Source organism: Microchirus variegatus (assembly GCF_963457635.1).
Source record: "Microchirus variegatus genome assembly, chromosome: 18".
Taxonomy (NCBI): domain Eukaryota; kingdom Metazoa; phylum Chordata; class Actinopteri; order Pleuronectiformes; family Soleidae; genus Microchirus; species Microchirus variegatus.
In genome coordinates, this window is record NC_139819.1 from 14,640,918 (window position 1) to 14,660,473 (window position 19,556).

The window sequence follows — 19,556 nt, forward strand, 5'->3', positions numbered from 1 at the left end:
GACTGATTTCAGCTGTCAAGAACCAGGCAACGGGGCATTACGTTCTCAATGGAAAAGGGGAGGAGCTCAAATCCAGGAGCTTCATTGACCTGGGAGTGGAGTGGCATTACATCATTGAAGACAATGTGGAGACCCTGCACACTGACGGACCTCTGCATGACCCCGTGGTGGTTCTGGTAATAAAAGCCTCTTTTTTTTTTTTTTTCTATCAAAGGTTATTTGTGATTTAATTGAAAAGTCTTGTTGTTCTTTGACAGTGAGACAAAAACAAAGCAGGGGGTTCATCCAGTTCACGTTCCTCTCTCGCTGCTGTGGGAATGAATCGTGACGATCTCCAGTTCAGGAAATGTTCAGTGAAACATTTTTCTTTTTTAGATGGCGTTATGTACAGGCGACATTTGTGAAACGTGGTGACACTTTGCAGTACAGAAACTATATGGTCATAATAATAATGGTTATAATATTAAATAGAGCAGTGGTATTATGGGTTATACCATTTTATATCGAACTAGAAAACAGAGACCTCCGCCAAGGCAGCTCAGTGCCTACAAAATACACCCCGCCGGTGCTCTGCATGTTACGGATCATGCCCAAAATTTAATCACTTATTCCTGGTCATTTTCTGAAAATGTCATCCAAATCCAACCGAGACAAACCATTAATCAAACAACAAACTCCGGCGAAAACATATATAACGACTGGGTGTGGGTTGGGTCCTAATCTCAACTTTATAAGATGACTGTTTGATTTTGCTTGACAGATATTTTCAAGTGAAGGTATTACATGGACATAATTAGTATTACTGTTATATTACATCCTTATTACTACTATACTGTTGTCATGAAGCTGGACATTTTATGTAAAATAAAAAAAAAAGGTGTTACTATGATTTTACCTTTACCTACTACTGTAGTATGATGTAAACTGTCACCCTATACTTTTTAGGGACATCTACAGTCGTACGCAGTAAACTATATAGGATGTTGTTGGCCTGACTTTCAATCCATAATCTATTTGTATTGTCAGTAGTAGTAGTCGTAGATTATTATTGAACTGAAACAGTTGTTTTTTTTTTAAAACGTTTTTACTTGCAATATGATCAGGTTCATCTTTATAATAACTTTGTATAAGTTGAAGAATGCAAATTATTACCTGGACATGTGTAGTGTTTTCCTCACTGTACTGGACAGAGCAGCAAATCTGACTGAAATGAATTTACCGACTCAATTGACAGAAATCTTATTAAAGGGAATTTGAATTCTGAGCTACTTTGGTGAATCATTCACTTTTAATTTGGCAGCAAGTAGAGAGTGAAAGCAATATCTACAGGAGTGTAGATATAAAGGAGGCATCTTGACTTGCTTGAATAGCTTTATAACCACTCGAGCAGGGCCAGTTGTCTATATCTACACTCATGAGGACACAATAACCTGAATGACTGAGAACCTCAGATGTGTTTTTGTATGTACATTTCTTTATTTAATCATGTGTAAAGTGATGCGTTATATTAATAATACAATTAGGGCTATTGTATACATTCAAAGCCTTTGCTATAGATAATTCCACATACTCTTGCCACACGTGGACTTAATCAAAGAGACGTGGTTCCGTATAATCCCACTTAATCCCCCAGACCATACCTCCCACAACTGCTCGTTTTTTAGTTTCTCCATTTCCTGACTCCTGTTTAACGGTTGTTTGTTTTTGTCTGCTATGATCAAATTTACGACGCAACTTTTAAATTAAACATGATGTTCTTTGAGTGTCACAATTAAAATAAATGCTGCGTCTATGATGATACCATAATGGTGCTGCCTTTCTCTCCACGGTTTCCAGATAATACCCAAAGACAATGAGACTCGATCTACTTTAATGTACAAGTACATCATCCACGAAGATTCCGTGCCTGTCAACACCAACAATGTCATCCAGGAGGAAACGTACGAGTGGGCTCTGAAGAGCTGGTCCCCATGTTCCAAACCTTGTGCTGGAGGTAACTGACGAATTAGCATCAACATAATAGAAAGGATTAATTTCTGACCACTTATTCAACTATAATTATCTATATTTCATTCTCTCTGTTCCCCTTCAAAGACACGTAACATGTTTTATACGTGTTTTTTTCCCACTTCAAGCTGAGTCTTGTTCTTTTTGATGTTAAAAGCCTTTAATTAGTGTTATTTTCAACTGATGTCCTCGCGATGTGTTTTGTTAAGAGCCTTTCGAAAGGGTGAAAGTGACGTGGGATCATTTCTTTTCTGTTAAAAGTAGGGTGTTTTGTTTTTTTTTCTTCTTCAATGCGTTCTATATATTGCATTGTTGAAAAAGGCCTCTCTGCTGCTCCCAGGGTTTCAGTATACCAAATATGGATGTCGAAAGAAAGGAGACACCAAGATGGTCCATCGAGGATACTGTGACGCCAATAAGAAGCCGAAACCCATCCGTAGAATGTGTAACCTCCAGGACTGTACGCAGCCTCAGTGAGTACAGACCGACGTCCAAAGTGTTTGTAATAATGTTAAATGTCTCTCATCATGAGCTACATTGAAATTAACCCAATCCTGAAGCGCCAGGAAAAAATGCCTCTAAAAACTGAGCTACAATGTCTACTAAATGACTGATTTCTCAGCCTCTGTAGCAGATGTACGAACACAATTCAAAAAGAAATTGAGAGCTTACACCTGACGGTACTGATGCTTACAGCGCTGTGGCATCTGCAGGTGAATCCACTGTCACCCCTGTTGCGCGGTTGTAAACACTTCATCATTTACGGTGGTATTTATCGTCATTATCGCCAAACTCGTCGTCTTCAAACATAATTATGTCTTAACCATAAATCAGGGTCGATTTGTTCAGCGCGTTCTAAGTTATCAACGATAACATCATCGAAGACGAAACTCCTCAAAATCACTGCCTTCAGAAATCTCTCCGCTGTCAAAGTCCTCCATGTTTGCTCGAAGTAATTCCAAAACAATGTCGCGAGGAACCCTTATACCCTCCCGAAAATTGATGTATCCGCCTTTCCGGCGTATATGGTAGAATAAAATTTGCAGCCGCTCTCCCGGCGTCAATGGGTTAAGGGTCGGCAGGTGCGCTGGTGCTAATCCCAGCTGACGGCTGACATAGGGCAAAGGGCAGTGTCACTAGTCCGTCACAGGGTCACATAGCCCTTTCATACTGGCAGGGCTCCGTGCCAGTTCCAGTTCCCGAACTTTATTTTGAACACGCTGGCCAATCCCCTGCTGGCTGGACTGTGGGACGAAAACCTACACACACACACACACACAGGGAGAACATTGTGGTAAACATGATTGACCAAAATTGAGCGTCCAAAAAAACTACACTCAACAAAAATATAAACAAACAAAGAAAAACTTGCAACAAAACAGAGTAACTATCCAAAAATAACAGTAAAACTTTATCAATAAAGCGGCTTTAATTTTGCGAGCATTAGGATCAATTTCAAAACAAAAGTCCTGGAGTAATGGCAGCAAGAACACAAGGCTTGGGGGATGTTGTCCCATTCCTCCTGCAGAGCCACTTGAAGTTGGCGGCCGTTCTGGGGAAACTGGAACCCGGCTCGCTGTCGTTCCAGTCTCTCTGAAAGGAGTCCACAGGCGGCTGTAAGTGGAATGATGCACATTCAGTTGTGTTGCCACAGCTGTAACGCTCAACCCAGCACTCAGCATGCCAATGGCACGCTCCCTCATGATTTGTGACATCTGTGGCATATTGACGAGTGACAAAAGTCCACATTTTGGTGTGCCCTTTTATTGACCAGACCATAAGGAGTGTCTGTGTACTGGTCACAGACCACCACTCTGCCATGCTCCATGACTCAATATTTCAACTCGTGAGTTGAAATACTCCATTTGAGATTGTAGTCAATAGGAGTGGCCAAGTGACACTGGACTACTGGGTTTGAGCAAAACAGATCATTCCATAAACAAATGCATCAAGAATCTGAGCAAATGTCGTGACATTCTATTTTTGTTCACCATTGCATTTCAAGTGTGCGTTTATATTTTTGTTGAGTATATTGTTGCTAGTGTTTCCTCCATCACGTAAATTAATTGTGATGAAATATCAGCCGCAAATATTGCTGTTTCTTAATAACTTTCTTAGTATACATCTATTGTTTTTATTCTGTGTTCATTATTACCACACATGGTTCGCGCATTCATACATACATACGTACTTACATTCTGTTTTTGATTGACTGATTCTTTCTCATCACTGTGTTGTGCGTCGAGATCATGCACAGCTGAAAAAAACACAGGCTTACAAAACATCATTATTTAAACATACAGAGCAGCAAGCCAGAGTAGAACACAAATCACAGACAACTCTACGAATAAAGATTGTTTGTTCTTAGCTCGTCATAGTGAGGACAACACAGAAGAAAGTGTGACTGATTCTCAATTTCAACTCATCTGTGTAATTTGCTAAATCTAAATCTATTTTCTTCCGGAACATTTTTTAAATCTGCAAATTCCAAAGGCAGATTTATGTTTACATAATTATACAATCACATTATATACTATCTAGTATTAGGCAAATAATATACTCACTGAGCCATTACATAACAAGCTGTTTGTCTGCGTGTACGCATTATGTGAGAGATAGGAGACAATGGTGGGTTTGATGAATGGATGAACGGCTCTGCAGTGTTATTAGAGTTTTATCATTTGAAATGTAAAAAAAACGAATGATGTGACAAATAAAAGAAGATTCATCTGTGGTGATCAGTGTTAGTAAATGAATGAGTGTGGAGGAAAAGGATGTCGGCACTCGGTAAAGGGCTCAGTAAAATGTTGATTTTTTTTGCAGTCAAACTGCTTAAAGGTCACATAGAGTGGTCCTGTTGCACATAAATGTTAGTTATAGAGGTCTACTTACATATATTAACTTGTTTTTATGGTCAAAAACCTCCTAGTTGCTGTAAACTAGCCGATAGAAATCCTCTTTTCTGACAGTGATTTTCTGCTGCGATATTTCAGTGTGAACTTTCACCCCCAGAAGACAGAGTCTTGTGATTGGCCAGTACTTTCCAGCACATCCGTTCTCAGAAGCGCAGCGCCCCCCTCTGGAACGGCGGATGCACTGCTCCTCATTATCAAAACATTGTTTTAACAGTGTTTAAAAATAGCTTCGTCACGACTCCCCGCCGCAGTCCCTTTATGACTTTAAACCGGAGTCAGACCCAGAGTCAGAAGACACTGTTGCTCGTGAAACACTTCCACAACGGACGTTATTCTTCTTCTGCGGTTCAATGTACGCAACCGGATGTGCCCGGACTACCGCCCGGAGCAGGATGATCGGTTGTTCAGGAGAACTGCTGCTTACGTAACTATTACGGGATTTTCAGTGATCTCGTTGAGCCCCGAGATTACAATAAAACACAACGTTCTCAGCAATGGCTGAACTGTTTGTTTCGAACCGTCAGGCTTCATAAACAAGGTAATGACGCAGATACACACCAAAAAAAACAGCGATAATAGGAACTTCCGGTCTAGTTCCGCTCTAAAAGAACGCGGCCAAAATGCTTCCCATTCCAGACCAGACTGTTGAATGTGGTCCAATATTGATTGAGTGCATCTCCAGCGCACCCTTACAGCCATCCTCATGTCACGACATCACCTGACCTGTATGTCAGAGCCACATCTGTTAACAGCTGTGCTTTTGCAGAGGGTAAGAAAACCAGGGCCATTAACGAAGAGTACAGTGTCTCCTTCATTCTTGCAGGGTTAGTCCCTGAGATGAATAAAGTAAATAAATAAATAAATAAATAATAAAAAGAAATATGCCTGTGGCTCCTCCACAAAACCTGTGAAGAGGGAATCTGGCCGCATTCTTAAAGGGCAGCTAACCCTCTGTGTTTCATTAGACAGGACTGATTATCTAAATGCTGTTTTTTCCCCACTGATAAGATGTTATTCTCGAGTAAATATTGTTGGTAGTATGGAGTTCCATTTGTGCCAAAAACATGTCACCATGCACACTGTCTCGTGAGAAGACATTTGTCTATGTCTATTGTCTGTTAACCCATTAAGGCCTGAAGCGCCTGGAAAAAGAGGTGAATCCTCTGTCACCCCTGGTGCACGGTTGTAAACACTCCATCGATTACAGTGGTATTTATCGTCATTATCGCCGACCTCGTCGTCTTCAAACATAATTATGTATCTTCACCATAAATCTCTCCGCTGTCAAAGTCCTCCATGTTTGTGAGAAGACATTTCAAAACAATGTCGCGAGGAACCCTTATACCCCCCCCCCCCGAAAATTGACGTATCCGATTTTACCGGCGTCTATGGTAGAATAAAACGCGCAGCTTCTCTCCCGGCTCTAATGGTACAGATGCGGCAATGCTTTCCCGGCGTCAATGGATTAAAGCTCTGAATCATTACATCTCTGCTACCAAGTCACCTTTCTGTCAATATATTCTTTTGATTTGGCTCTATAGGAGAGTCACATGGTTCACAATGGATCCATCAGAGTATTTTGTATAAAAGTTATTCAAAAAATATGACGATGGGGTGGGATACAACATAATGTGTGAGGAAAATCACACCTCATAAACGCGGCTTCGCGTCTGAATACATGAATGACAGTAAAGGCCTGTGGGGAGAAATAAGTGGTTTTGAAAGAGGGGATGAAGAAGCTGAGTTGAGGTGGAGGCTGTGAAGATGATGGGGAGGATTTGAAGGCAGCAGTCCTTAACAACACTGTTGCCAAAATCTTCCATCCAAATCTCAAATCTGCATGTGGCAGGTCTTAAGGATACTGGAAGTTCAATTATTCAACTTCACACTGTAAATCGACTATTTGCCTGCCAGCTACTGTGCTCATCAAGAGCTGTTACCATATCAGAGTGTGAATTGCACAGATATCGTGACCGAAATTAAATCAATATGGAAATCCTATTGTGATAGAGAAAATGACAAATGAATAATTGATGAATATTCATCAGTCCCAGCGTTCGATTTTGTTTTGGTTGATTCTGAAGTCGGCCCTTCAGCTTGTCGTGTTGTCCCTTTGTCTGAAGACCACGTTTTGAAGGTCTGGTCTCATTTTTGTCTGTCTTTTCTTGATCTTGGTCAAAGAGGTCTTTAAAATCAAGATTTGTCAAGACCACTTTTGATTTAACCGCTCAGAATTGTGGCGATAAATCAAACGTTCACTCCCCGAGGTCTGAGTATCATCATCTTTGTGATGGGGATGTGATTGTAACTCGGGAGTGTGGGAAGAGTTTCACAGCTTTTATTTTTATACACATTATTTTAAGTCATTCATTTAGGACAATGTGGTATAGTGCATGTTACACCAATTCATGGTCCTGGGGGGGAGACTAGGCATTTATAAATTTTACCCAACGATTGAAAATAATTATTTTGGTTTCGAGCAAACGTGGTCAGTTCATTCCAAGGAGAGATGTGAGGACTCACCTGCCAGGTGAAAATGGCTCCTAGGATGACCAGCTGGAAAAATATTCTACAATGTTCCCAGAGGAACAGCCTTATATCAGGAAGTCCTTTGGTAATTTACCATGGAACCCATTGGCCCTCTTGTCAAAGCTCCACCCCCCAAAAACACCTAAAGTTGTTGTATTTTCTCCACCAGATTTCTGTGACTCGCTAACTAAGTCCTCTGCTTCAGCAGGATGTGCATAACCAGCTTTATTTATTTCTGGATATAGAAACATTAGAGTCTGGAGCCTGGCAGAGTGGGAAACATATATATATATATGTATATATATATGTTTCATGTGACAGTGCATTAATAATGTGTGGGAACAATGTGGCCGCTCATTGATGTGTTATCATTATTGGTTATTATGGAAATTCAAGTGATGGATTTTTCCTACCAAAATAAAGTAGATAAACGAGCTGTAGGCTGTAATACAAGCGTGCAAGTACTGTCCACAAAATGGAACACGTCCATCTTTAATGGTTTCATTGGCACGCCGTTGTGTTATGGTGATGATTTTAGCTAATAGTCTGAATATAAATTATGAAAACATGTGTGTTTTAGTATCATTTAGATAGACTCGTGAAGTGTGGAGTAAATCTAGAGACACTACAATGAATGATGGTGAAGATTGAACATTTGCTTTGTCGGTCCTTGCGCTCGTATCATTAACGACACATAATAGTATTTGCCATGTTTCTTCTGTCTTACTGTTTGAAATAGAAAGAAATAGCATGAATTATGAATGTTGTTCCCATGGGTTATTATGAAAAAGCCACAGATGTCCCTTCCCAGGCTCCTTTGAAGACGGTTCTAACAAATGAGATGAAAAGTGTCTCAGAAACACATTTCAAAGGATGTGTTAAAGATAAGATTGTGCCTCTTAATTTTGATATTTTTGCGATAATAGTTGTTATTGGAAACATATCTAACAAACCGGTGAAAACAAACACCCTGTATAGTGTGTGCACTTTGGTCCAAGAATGCTTTACGTCACTGGAGAGCTACAGGCTAGATTGTTATGTCATATGTGTATCACATATATATAGTGTTGTGGAAATCTCTCTGCTGCTGGTGAAGAATGAAATAGAGAACTTCTGCCGGCCGACAAGGTTTTATTTTCGTTGCAAGGAAAAGCTCAATCTTCACAGGAGTGATTCTTGCTGGAGAATGACCCAGAGCATAGGAACACTCAACATGTATGCCTGAGCAGCTCCACTTTTACATTCCTCCAATAGACAAAGACTCTACCTTCAGACGGTGCTTTCACACCTCTTTGTCTACTGTAGGCATCGGGGAGCAGACTCACTGCTGGTGCTGCAGGAAGGTGCAGGCTAGACACAATACACAATATAAAATACACAATACACTATACACAAAGCCCCCGGTATTCTGTACTGGGTGGGTGTCGGTGTTGGGCAAATGTAGCTCTGAGACAGAGAAATTGAATTTTACCATTACAGTTCAAGTAAAATTGATTGCAAGAGCAGATTTTGAGACATTTGATTGTCACTTTTGCAAAATCAAATCTAAGAACTTGTTTCCACCTTGGAGTTATCTTGTTTTTGAGTCTACAGTTAGCAGCACATGTTTATATTTCTTTATATATATTATTTTTTATTTAAAAGAGTATCTTCTTAAAAAAGTCCTGGAGTAGCTCAATAATCACCTCATGTTTATTTCTCTAGATGGATCTCAGATGAATGGGAGCATTGTACTAAAACCTGCAGCAGCCTGGGCTTCCAGATCCGGACCGTTCGTTGCATGCAGCTGCTGCATGATGGCACCAACCGCTCTGTCCACAGCAAATACTGCAGCGGTGAAAAGCCAGAGAGCCGACGGCCCTGTAACAGAGTCCCATGTCCTGCGCAATGGAGGACCGGAGCCTGGTCAGAGGTTCAGTATCCACATAATCTATTAAAAATGTTTTTTCACCTCTCTGTTTGACGGGCAGTACAGTTAAAAGTTAAAATCTGTCTTTGTTTTATCTCGTCAGGAAACGATTGACCCATTGACGTGGGTTGTTACAGCTTTAAAGAAGCTTTTTCTTTTCATTTTACAGAAAGTATTCTTTATTGTTGTCATTTTGTTTAACATTTTTGGAATGCCCATTTCAGTTTTCATGTATTGTATAAAGGCATTTTTGAGCACTTAGTGATAATAGTATAATAACAGTCATGTTAATTTTAACTATATAACAATTGTGTGCTTCCCATTTATCTTTCATCCATCTTATCATTTATCTCTCATTGAAATAGAATTTATAAAATATAAATTTACCTCATAAGATTCTGATTCAAGTACCAATGTTCGAATTGCGATTTTACACCCAGTTTTTTGAAGTTTTGCTCGAGAAAGTCGGGTCCAAATATCTATAAAATAAAAATAAAAATAAAATATCTATAAATACGTCACCAGAGGGTAAAAAGAAGTAAAACTAAATAAATCAGGCCAGATTGAGCTTATAACAAACAATTTTATTTTATCTGTGAGTCATTGTGTGAAGAAAATAAAAGGTGTGCAGACCTGACGTATGAAAAGGCTTATGAAAAGTTGGTTTTGAAAAGTTGTTGATATAATCCTCAAATATGAATGTGCAAATATTTCTGGGAAAGATTTCCGACTCTGTTTGATGATGTAACAGTAGGTGCAACAGTTTCTTTTTATTCATGGGAAATGGGTTTAATATTTTTGTTAAATTATCAAAATCGCTCCGAGACCAAGAGTCTAATATCTGGTTCAGATCGAGGGAGGAGTTGAGCCAAGAAACATTTTCAGCACCACCGTGTTATTTATACTTTAGTCATGATTCCTTAGCACAATTATATGAAGCTAATTTCACTCTGCAAATCCATCTATACGGGTCACATCATATCGTGTATAACAATGTACACAAAGTTTGGATTGGTCAATTGGTGGCGGTGAAGCAAAGTGATAACTTTTGTAGGTGTTAAAGCTACATTTGAGTAAAAATTGCTCTCATGTTAATGATCAGGATTTGGCGTTCATTCTACAGGTTATTCAATTTTGCTTTTTAATCAGTTAATTGTGAATCAATGTCATTGCTGGAGTTATGAATTCATGGTACATTGAGATTAGTTTGTGCTCAGAAGTTTCTGCCTTTTCTTAGTTAGAATAAACAAAATCAGCACGCTGCACGCTTTTCTGAAACTTTTACACGGGAAGAATATAAATATTCTCCAATGCTGCCAGATGGAGATATGAAAAAAATATAATTGGTATAATTTAAAATGTAAACCAGCTGCAGATTTTAATATTCATTTTTATAGATTAGATTTTTATATTCAAAATGCCCTTCGTCAAAGAACCAGCAAAACGGTTTTCAAGGGTTTTCTTATCATTCAATAGCCTTCTAACGTGATTAGCAAACACAATGTACCATTAGAACACTGGAAATGGGCCTCTATACACCTATGTTCATATTCCATTAAAAGCAGCTAGAATAGTCGTTTACCACATTAACAACGTATAGATTGTATATATGATTTCCCTGAAAGGGGACAGAGATTATCTCTCATCTGTGTCACCTGCTCTAATTTCAGCTGTGCACTCCAACGGTTATATTTTGTTGTCTGTGACTGAGTCGCCATTTTCTCTCTTTCTGCAGTGCTCTGTGACCTGTGGCGAGGGGATGGAGAGGCGTCTGGTCACTTGCCGAATTGGAGATCAGTGTAGCGGAGAAAAACCAGAGGCTGTGAGACCGTGCAGACCTGGACCCTGTCATGGTAAAAAAAAATGCCCTGTAGGGATGGATGTATAGATGTATAGATAGATCAATGTATAGATAGATGTACAGATAGATGTATAGATGTATAGATAGATGTATACATGTATACATGTATAGATAGATAGATAGATAGATAGATAGATAGATAGATAGATAGATAGATAGATAGATAGATAGATAGATAGATAGATAGATAGATAGATAGATAGATAGATAGATAGATAGATAGATAGATAGATAGATAGATAACCTCAAGTCCAAGTTAGTGTCTATTGACATTCTGCTACATACAGTGCATGTAGATGAACGAAATGTCGTTCTGTGCAGACCTCGAATGCAATACACACAGCAATATTGAAAACAACAATATTGCAAAAAAGACTAGACAAATAGTGCAAGACTCACATAATGGAATACAGACAGGTACAGGACAGAATCCCCTGGGCAGCAGGGCAGAGGCTATGAAGGTGACCATGAAGAGCCCATGTGTGCGCGAGTGTTCAAGGCTCTGACAGCTTGGGAGAAGAAGCTGTTGTTGCGGTTGGCAGGAGGTCAAACAGTTCATGAGAGAGGCGGGACAAGTCCTTGATGATTGCAGAAGCACTGCGCACACCTGACCTTTTCAGCTGTTGCAGGGTCTTTGCATGGTGATACAGCTCGTCAGGACAGTGCCTCTATAGAATGTGGTGAAGAGGCTGGCTCGCTTCACTCTCCGCAAGAAATGAAGACGTGGTCCACCTGAGAACGTCTGAGATGCTCACTCCAAGCACCGTCCGTGGTCTCTCTGTCAGGAAGTCCAGAATCCAGTTGAGGGAGAGTTTTGTTACCAGCTGCCAGGGGATGCTTGTGTTTAATGCTGAGCAAAAGTCAATAAACAGCATTCTGACGTAGTTGTCGAGATGTGACACACTCTTACCATATAAGGTTCTTCAGCTTGTCCTCATAGGAGAACCCTTTTTGGCTCCAGGTAGCACCTTTTTATAAAGGTTCCACCTGGAGCCCTTTTGGAGGGTTCCACCAAGAACCCTTTTGAAACCCTTTATTCAGTAAAGGGGTTTTAAAGGGTTCTCTGGATCAAAATGGTTCTTACTGGAACCATTAGTGTTACCAAGAACCCTTGAAAAAGCCTTTCTTTGGGAAAGGGTTTTTCAGAAGCAAATGGTTCCAGGTAGAACCTCAGCCCTTATAGTAGGACACTTTTGGAATCCTTATTTCTAAGAGTGCAGGGTAGGATTAGGCAAACAGCTGAGGATCCAGTGAAGTGGCGAGGGAGGAGTGGATGTGTGTCTTAAAGCATTTCATCTTGACAGGGGTCAATGCCACCAGGCCATAGTCATTGAGACACGGCACTGACTTCTTTGGCACAGAAAGTGGTTTTCTTGAAGCTCGTAGGGCCTGGCTCAGGCAGGTTTTAAGTTAAAAAGGTACTACAGCAGTGGTTTGTGAGGAGGGTGAAGCAGGAAACAGAGGTGGTCTGAGGATGCCGGGTGGGGTGTGGCCCTGTATGAATCGCGGATGTTTGTGTAGAATAAGTCCAGTATATTGTCTCCTCTAGTGGCAAAGGTCACATTCTGGCAGAACTTTGGTGCAACAGTTCCGAAGTGATGGCATCATATCGCTTCCAGTAGTGCTTCGTTAGCATTAGCGCTGGGGGAAATGTACACTGCTGTTATCGTAATAGCGATGAACTCCCTTGGTAGGTAAAGCAGCCGGCAACCTACCAGTAAAAACTCCAGCAGTGGTGAGCAGTGAGTAGCAGCTACCAAGGTTGGCCTCTGGAAAGGCTTATCAGAGGTCTCTGTGGTTCTATCCGTATGAAGCGATGTTAGCCCCTGTAGCTGAATAGCTGTGTCGGGTTGCAGCCACTTTTCCGTGAAAATGAAAACACAACAGTTCCTCGTTTCAGGCTGTGGGTTCGGTCAAAATCTGAGGTCGTCCAGTTTATTGTCCAGAGAGCGCATATTGGCCATTAGGGCATTGAGACAAACATCAACCCACAAATTGGCACCATTCATTGGAGCCAATGAGGCCGACAAGACCGCTGCATCCATGCATGCCGCCTTTGTTGATCTCTGTCATAGAACACCTCTTACCACTTTTTAGCATGTACTGAGCTCACATTGTATACTGTTTAACTTTCAGATGAACCATGCAGTGGGGACAAATCCATCTTCTGCCAAATGGAGGTCCTCGCGAGGTACTGCTCTATTCCAGGCTACAACAAACTGTGTTGCGACTCTTGCAGCAGACGCAGCGGAGCTTTGTCTTTGTTCTCTGAGGCAGCTGAAACGGAGGAGCACCTCCGCTTCGGATCAGCCTCCCAGCTGCTTGAGACATTAACAGCTTCTGTTGCAGCCAACAGCACTCGCAGTGGAAAACAAGGTTCTGGCAAAGGCTCCACGACATCAGGCAACGCTGCGAAACACATAACAACCCCTGCTCCACTTAAGAAAGTCCACTCAAAGGTCACGGCAAAACCAAGACGAGTTCCACGTCACGCGGTTCTCACTGGCAGGAAGCTGCCCGCTATGGCCCCATTTCCCCCGGCAGATCCTACTGAGGGTCAAAGGTGGAGCAGCTTGACAGATAATCGGTGGCCCACAGCACATTCTGAAGTGGAGAGATGAAGGTGACAGCCTTCCCTTCAGGACTCTTTATGTACAGTAGATAACCCAGCTTAATCCTGAGTCCTCTCATGCCAAAAACACCAGAAAGAGAGAAACAGAGAGTGAGAAAGAAAAGTGCTGGTTCACTTTGTTAAGAATTCCCCTGTTCCCCCCTGACACTGACTTTAAATATCACTTCAGAAGCATCTTATACTGTTTAAACTACAACAGATCATGTTACTTTGCCATAGTAGTCGATATACTATATTTAGGCAAGGAAAAATCAATAAAGTTATCTTGAGGTTGAGGGCTTTACGGTCTGGATGGAATTGTCATCCGTGTGAAATAAAAAGCTGAAGGAGGCACAGCTTTTGTAGTTTATAGTGAATCATGTCAGCAATACAAAATAGCCAAAGGACAGTTGTTGTTTTTTTCTTTTGGCCTCTCCATCTTGAGGGGTCGCCACAGCAGATCATCTGCTTTCCCCCTGACACACTGGACGTGGCCCCCTGTGGCTGAGTCTCTAATTAACCCGATCAATGGGGAGCAATGTGGAATGAGTATCTTGCTTGGAGGTAAAATCCCAAAAGGACAGTATAGTTTCCAAAAGACACGTGCATTCTCTACTCTTCTAACACATCAGTGGATATTATAAAGAAATGCTTTATTTGTGGTCATATTCTTGACTTTTTGACCAACAATCCATGTTTTGTTTTTTTCCAACCCTCAATTCTTCAATGTCTGACATCTCAGTAGGTGCAGCAGGTGGAAAGAGTGAAAATGTGATTGAATAAGTGCTGGCATTACAGTCAATTCAGTTTGCAGTAAATGTATTCTGTTCAAAAATAGATAAGAGATTGAAATGTTGCACTTGGCGGCAATCATTCGTAAACCTGCTGTTTTGTTCTTCTTAAGGTAAATCCCAGATATAAAGCATTTTGTTTGCCTTTGCATACGTTTGGCTGTGTGTGAAAATGTCTCCATATCATAATGTTTAGATCAGAACCCGGAGCCTGGTTTGAGTTTCATAGTTTCAAGATAATGGGATAAAACATCTGAGACAGTATTATCCCAGATGCAAGATTTTGGGTACATATGAAACATGATCTTTAGAACTGGTTTAAGTTGTTTAGTTTTATATATATTTTTCCATATCCAGCAATGTCGGTCATCATTTTTATGGAAATTGTTATTTATAAAGGTTCCTGTAAATACTGTATATGAAAATATCAGTATTATTATTTTTTTTTTAAAGTGTCAAAACAAAACAAGATTATCTTCCATCACCCTTTTAATCCATCAATCAGAATAACTGAGAATCCTCTGAATGTTTACCTTTTTCAGACAAGGCACTCGTTCCTGTTCTGTTGCGTCCTCTGGGGCAGATTAGCTGGTTGTTCATGTCATATTTTAAGCCTGAATAAGTTTCTCGCCAAAGGATTGAAACGATGTCATGTGTGTATTGGGGTTGCCAATGTAGTTTACCGGGTTAAAACAATACTCAGTTTAAATGGCATTATCACAAATCACAAACCATGAAAAAAAGAAAGTCATGTGTAGCAGAGAACATCTTCCCAGACAAATGACACAAACAAAAGGAAACAGACATTGTTGGTTAATAAGTTTAGTCGAGCGTAAAGCCTGGAAACAGAGGGTAACAGCTTATCTTAAAAAATATAAAACAATAATTCATTTCATTATGGATCAACATCTCAATGTTAACGTGTCAGAAAGTCGAGGGAATGTTGATGATGACGTCCTCTAATGTCCTGTTTTGTCCACAAAAGATTTTTGACTTTAGAGTCATGGACACGTATTTAAATGAAAACACACTGAACACTGATTATTGGATTATTGGATTACCAAAACTGTTGTTGAATAATTCAGTTGTTCATCATCAAGTGTTGCAGCCCGAATAAGAATGCAGCTCTCAGAAAGAAAGAAATTATAACAATTTATTTTTCTTTTCAGTATCTTTTACATGTCTTGATCCCAGCATTTCAATTCATTGACATTTTTAAGAAAGTAAGAAATTTGTGTGAAAGTTTAAAAAAAAATTGTCACGTCAGATTAGGGAAATGTGTTCTCGGTGCTACGTTTCTCACAATAAGCTCTTTGTTCAGCTCGAACTTTCACACCGTATCTCATAAGTGTTATGATTTTTTTTTTTTTTTTTTTTTTTACTGTGTGACCATGAAAACAACACAAACTCTTATCCTGAAATGCTGTTCAGTGTTGTATTTTCTATTACGAGATTACAGTCACCGAACTTCAACGTAATGAAGCTGCATTAAGCGACTTTTGACCACTAGGGAACAGTCAACACAGGTCGCATTAACATAAGTGCTGATGAATAACCTTTGCATATCCAGAGGACGTGTCTTTGACCACGCGATGAATGTAAGTCAAATATTCAGTCTCGACCTTTTTCAGCTCAGGACTTGGTCTCCGCCAATTCTCCACCAGCCGCTTAAGTGGATTTTCAAATGTTCCAAACCCTCATAAAACTGCAGAGGTGAAAGTTACCTTGCTGCGAGGGGGTTGAGCTCTGTGTGCAACCTTTATTTTTTTTACAACACAACACAACAATTTGAATAATTTATATATCTGAAATATGTTAAATGGAGCCCTTCAGTCTGAACACGGTGCTGTTTGCCGCTGTGTTTTTGCAGGATCAAAGCCAGACTGTTTGCACAAGAAACTGAATCATTTGGTCGTTTGTGGAGCAGTTGTTCTTCAAGTATTTTCTCGATGGCGTTTTTTTATGGACAAAAGGTTCAGGCTGAAAACGAAAAAGGATGTCCTCACAACTACCATGCATCTGACTGCAATAGCAAAAAGCACAGTTTTGTGTTTTTTAGCAAAGAAGTAACTCGCAACTATTCACACTCACTCCTGTGTGCCAATGTATAGTACATGTATATAGCATTGAGTACATGAATATTTATTGAAAGTTAAAGGGTCCTGCTTTGTTTTTACAGCATGTGAGGTGCCAAATGATCAATAAGCTGCAGCTAATTTAACATTTTTTTTTATTTTTTTTTACATCCACTAACCCATCCACGTCATATTTTTTTTTTTTTTTATATTAACTGGATCTTAAAAACACAATAGATTAGAAATGACATTGTTTTTTTTTGCAAACAATTAGATGTAAATGTACATGCTCAGTTTTGAGATGTTTTACTTTTTGTCAGAAGGCTGTCTTTTGTGCGACGGCTGTTTCGTAGAACAGAGCTGTAACATCGCCGTAACGTGTACTGACCAGACAAGTGCTTTTATTATAACCAATAAAACATAACTAGTGTAGTACCAGTAAACCAGTAACGTTGTTTTAATGCTGTTTGTAGTTGTCAGTTTTGTCTAAACATTGTTTTTTTTCATTCTCCTCCCCAGTTCTTTTTTACATCGTTGACTTGCTGCCTGTAAAACATTGCTGCTAATGTTATAGAGAGCTTGTTATGATAAATAGGATAGTTATAGATGTTACATTGACAATCCCTGAGCCTCAGACAGATATTACTGCATAGGATTTCCCGTGCCATGTACTGTATAAATGCCCCTGTGCTATCTGTGCAGTGAAACAATACCAATTGTAATGACTCTCGCAATTCTTTTTCGCTTTTTCTATGTATGTGTGTAGCTTGAAGTGTACACTACTGATACTGTTTGTTGTAAAGGGGAGCACATAGCAATAAAATATATGATTAACTTATCTGATTTCTTGTTTCCAGGCTTTATTCGGCACCAGCTGAACACCTGTGAGGTTCATTGACGTCGCATTAAAGCTGCTCTCAGCAGAATTTGTGACGAGTCGCTCTGCGTTTTTTTGATCACTCTGACAAAAGGTGTTTGGTAAGTGACACAGGAGTGTGTCAGTCTCGTGGGTTTGACGGTAAATGTAGGAGAAGCAATTTATTGGATCAGTAGGCACAACTCCACAGGGTGACGGTCCTCTCATGAGGTTATATAACTGGTCTCACCTCACAAAACAAATAGTGTTTCGTGCTGCTGTTAAAGGTGCCATATGTAAGAATGTGGCCAAAAAACGGTTACTACATTCAAATTCTAAATACAGAGGTCTTTTAGGTTTCGTTTTTTGACGTAACTGGCAACCCGTGGTTGCTCAGCAGCTGAGATTCTACTGACTGCATTGGTTGGTAGACGGCGGTAGGTGGCGCCACATGCCAAAACATAAACATGATTTGCAGTCTGCAAAATATTTTTTTTCATGTAAATATTTTGTCTGTACTGTTGTTGTTGGTGAGTTCAGTTTGTTATATGAACATTATTCCTGAGTCTCTGTGACATATTAGGAGGATTTTATGGCCAGTTGCTTTAGATTTATTACATAATGCACCCTATGCACACTAATCTGACAACAGGCGTCCACACGGAAACTGGTTTAGGTGAATACGCATACTTTTTTTTTTTATCACAGAGGCATTCCGTTCACACTGAGGCGGCATTTTAGCGAGAAATTGAAAGAAATTGGCGGTCTGTAAACACACTAAATATTCACACGGAAATGGCACGAACCACAAACTTAAACTAGCAGACATTATTTCCACTTATTTTCCCCTGGCTCGGTTAATTCTGTCTCCATTGTGCCAATGTCAGCTGACAATGCGTAGGGCGGGTCACACCCTGAACAGGACGCCAGTCCATCAAATTGTCCTAGAGACAAACAACCATCCACTACCACATACGTCATTTCAGAGTGTCCAATTTGGCAAATCCCCACATTTGCATGTCTTTGACCTGCGGGAGGAAATGGAGAACCCAGAGAAAACCCACACACACACAGGGAGAACATGCGAAACTCCATTTCAACTCAAGCGAATTTAATTAACGCACCAAATCCCAACATGACATTATCTGATGGTTAAGCCTTTGCAATATTAAAGTCAATATAGCGAGGTGATATATGTTGAGCTGTGAATGATCCTCTACATGTGTAGTATTATATGTTAATAATCTAATATTTCATTGAATATTTGCCATGAATGGTCTGCGATATGTTAATAATATGATGTTGATAACGATTCATACGTCATCTGTGAATAGTCTTCTACATTTTTGATATGTTAATGTTAATAATATAATATAGACAACAATGTAATAATATATCAGCTGTTAATATCCTTCTTCATTTTTGATTTGTATATAATATAATATAATATAATATAATATAGATATGGGTCCACGAGTTCAAGGGGTCAGATTAAATAAATCCTTACTTCTTCCTACCCGCTTCGAACATGAATGTGGCGAACATGAAATATGGTATTTTTTTTTTTTTGTTCGAAATAAATAATTTAAATAAACCCCAACTGCTCCCACGGTAATCTTGTATTGAGCAACAGCAGAGGGAGAAACTCTTGGTCTCGAGGTCTTGAAAACATATACTGTATATATATATAAGTGTGTGTGTGTGCGTGCATATATATATACACTCAATATATATATACATATACACTCACTATATACTGTAACGTTCAACCCAGCACTCAGCATGTCAATGGCACGCTCCCTCATGATTTGTGACATCTGTGGCATATTGACATGTGACAAAAGTCCACATTTTGGTGTGCCCTTTTATTGACCAGACCATAAGGAGTGTCTGTGTACTGGTCACTCATATTGACCACCACTCTGTCATGCTCCATGACTCTCGTGAGTTGAAATACTCAATCTGAGATTGTAGTCAATAGGAGTGGCCAAGTGACACTGGA

General features: G+C 39.9%; 1 protein-coding gene across 1 annotated transcript in view; it reads left to right on the top strand.

Moving 5' to 3' along the window:
- adamts3 (ADAM metallopeptidase with thrombospondin type 1 motif, 3) overlaps positions 1 to 13,928 on the top strand; it is a gene marked incomplete at its 5' end in the record, with an annotated part of 149,063 nt that extends 135,135 nt beyond the window's left edge. The window contains 6 exons of the mRNA XM_083904897.1: positions 13 to 176; positions 1,837 to 1,993; positions 2,348 to 2,480; positions 9,156 to 9,363; positions 11,096 to 11,213; positions 13,358 to 13,928. Coding sequence (XP_083761023.1) covers positions 13 to 176; positions 1,837 to 1,993; positions 2,348 to 2,480; positions 9,156 to 9,363; positions 11,096 to 11,213; positions 13,358 to 13,842 — 1,265 coding nt within the window. The 3' untranslated portion in view covers positions 13,843 to 13,928. The remainder of the gene's footprint in view (positions 1 to 12; positions 177 to 1,836; positions 1,994 to 2,347; positions 2,481 to 9,155; positions 9,364 to 11,095; positions 11,214 to 13,357) is intronic.
- Between the last annotated feature and the right edge of the window lie 5,628 nt (positions 13,929 to 19,556).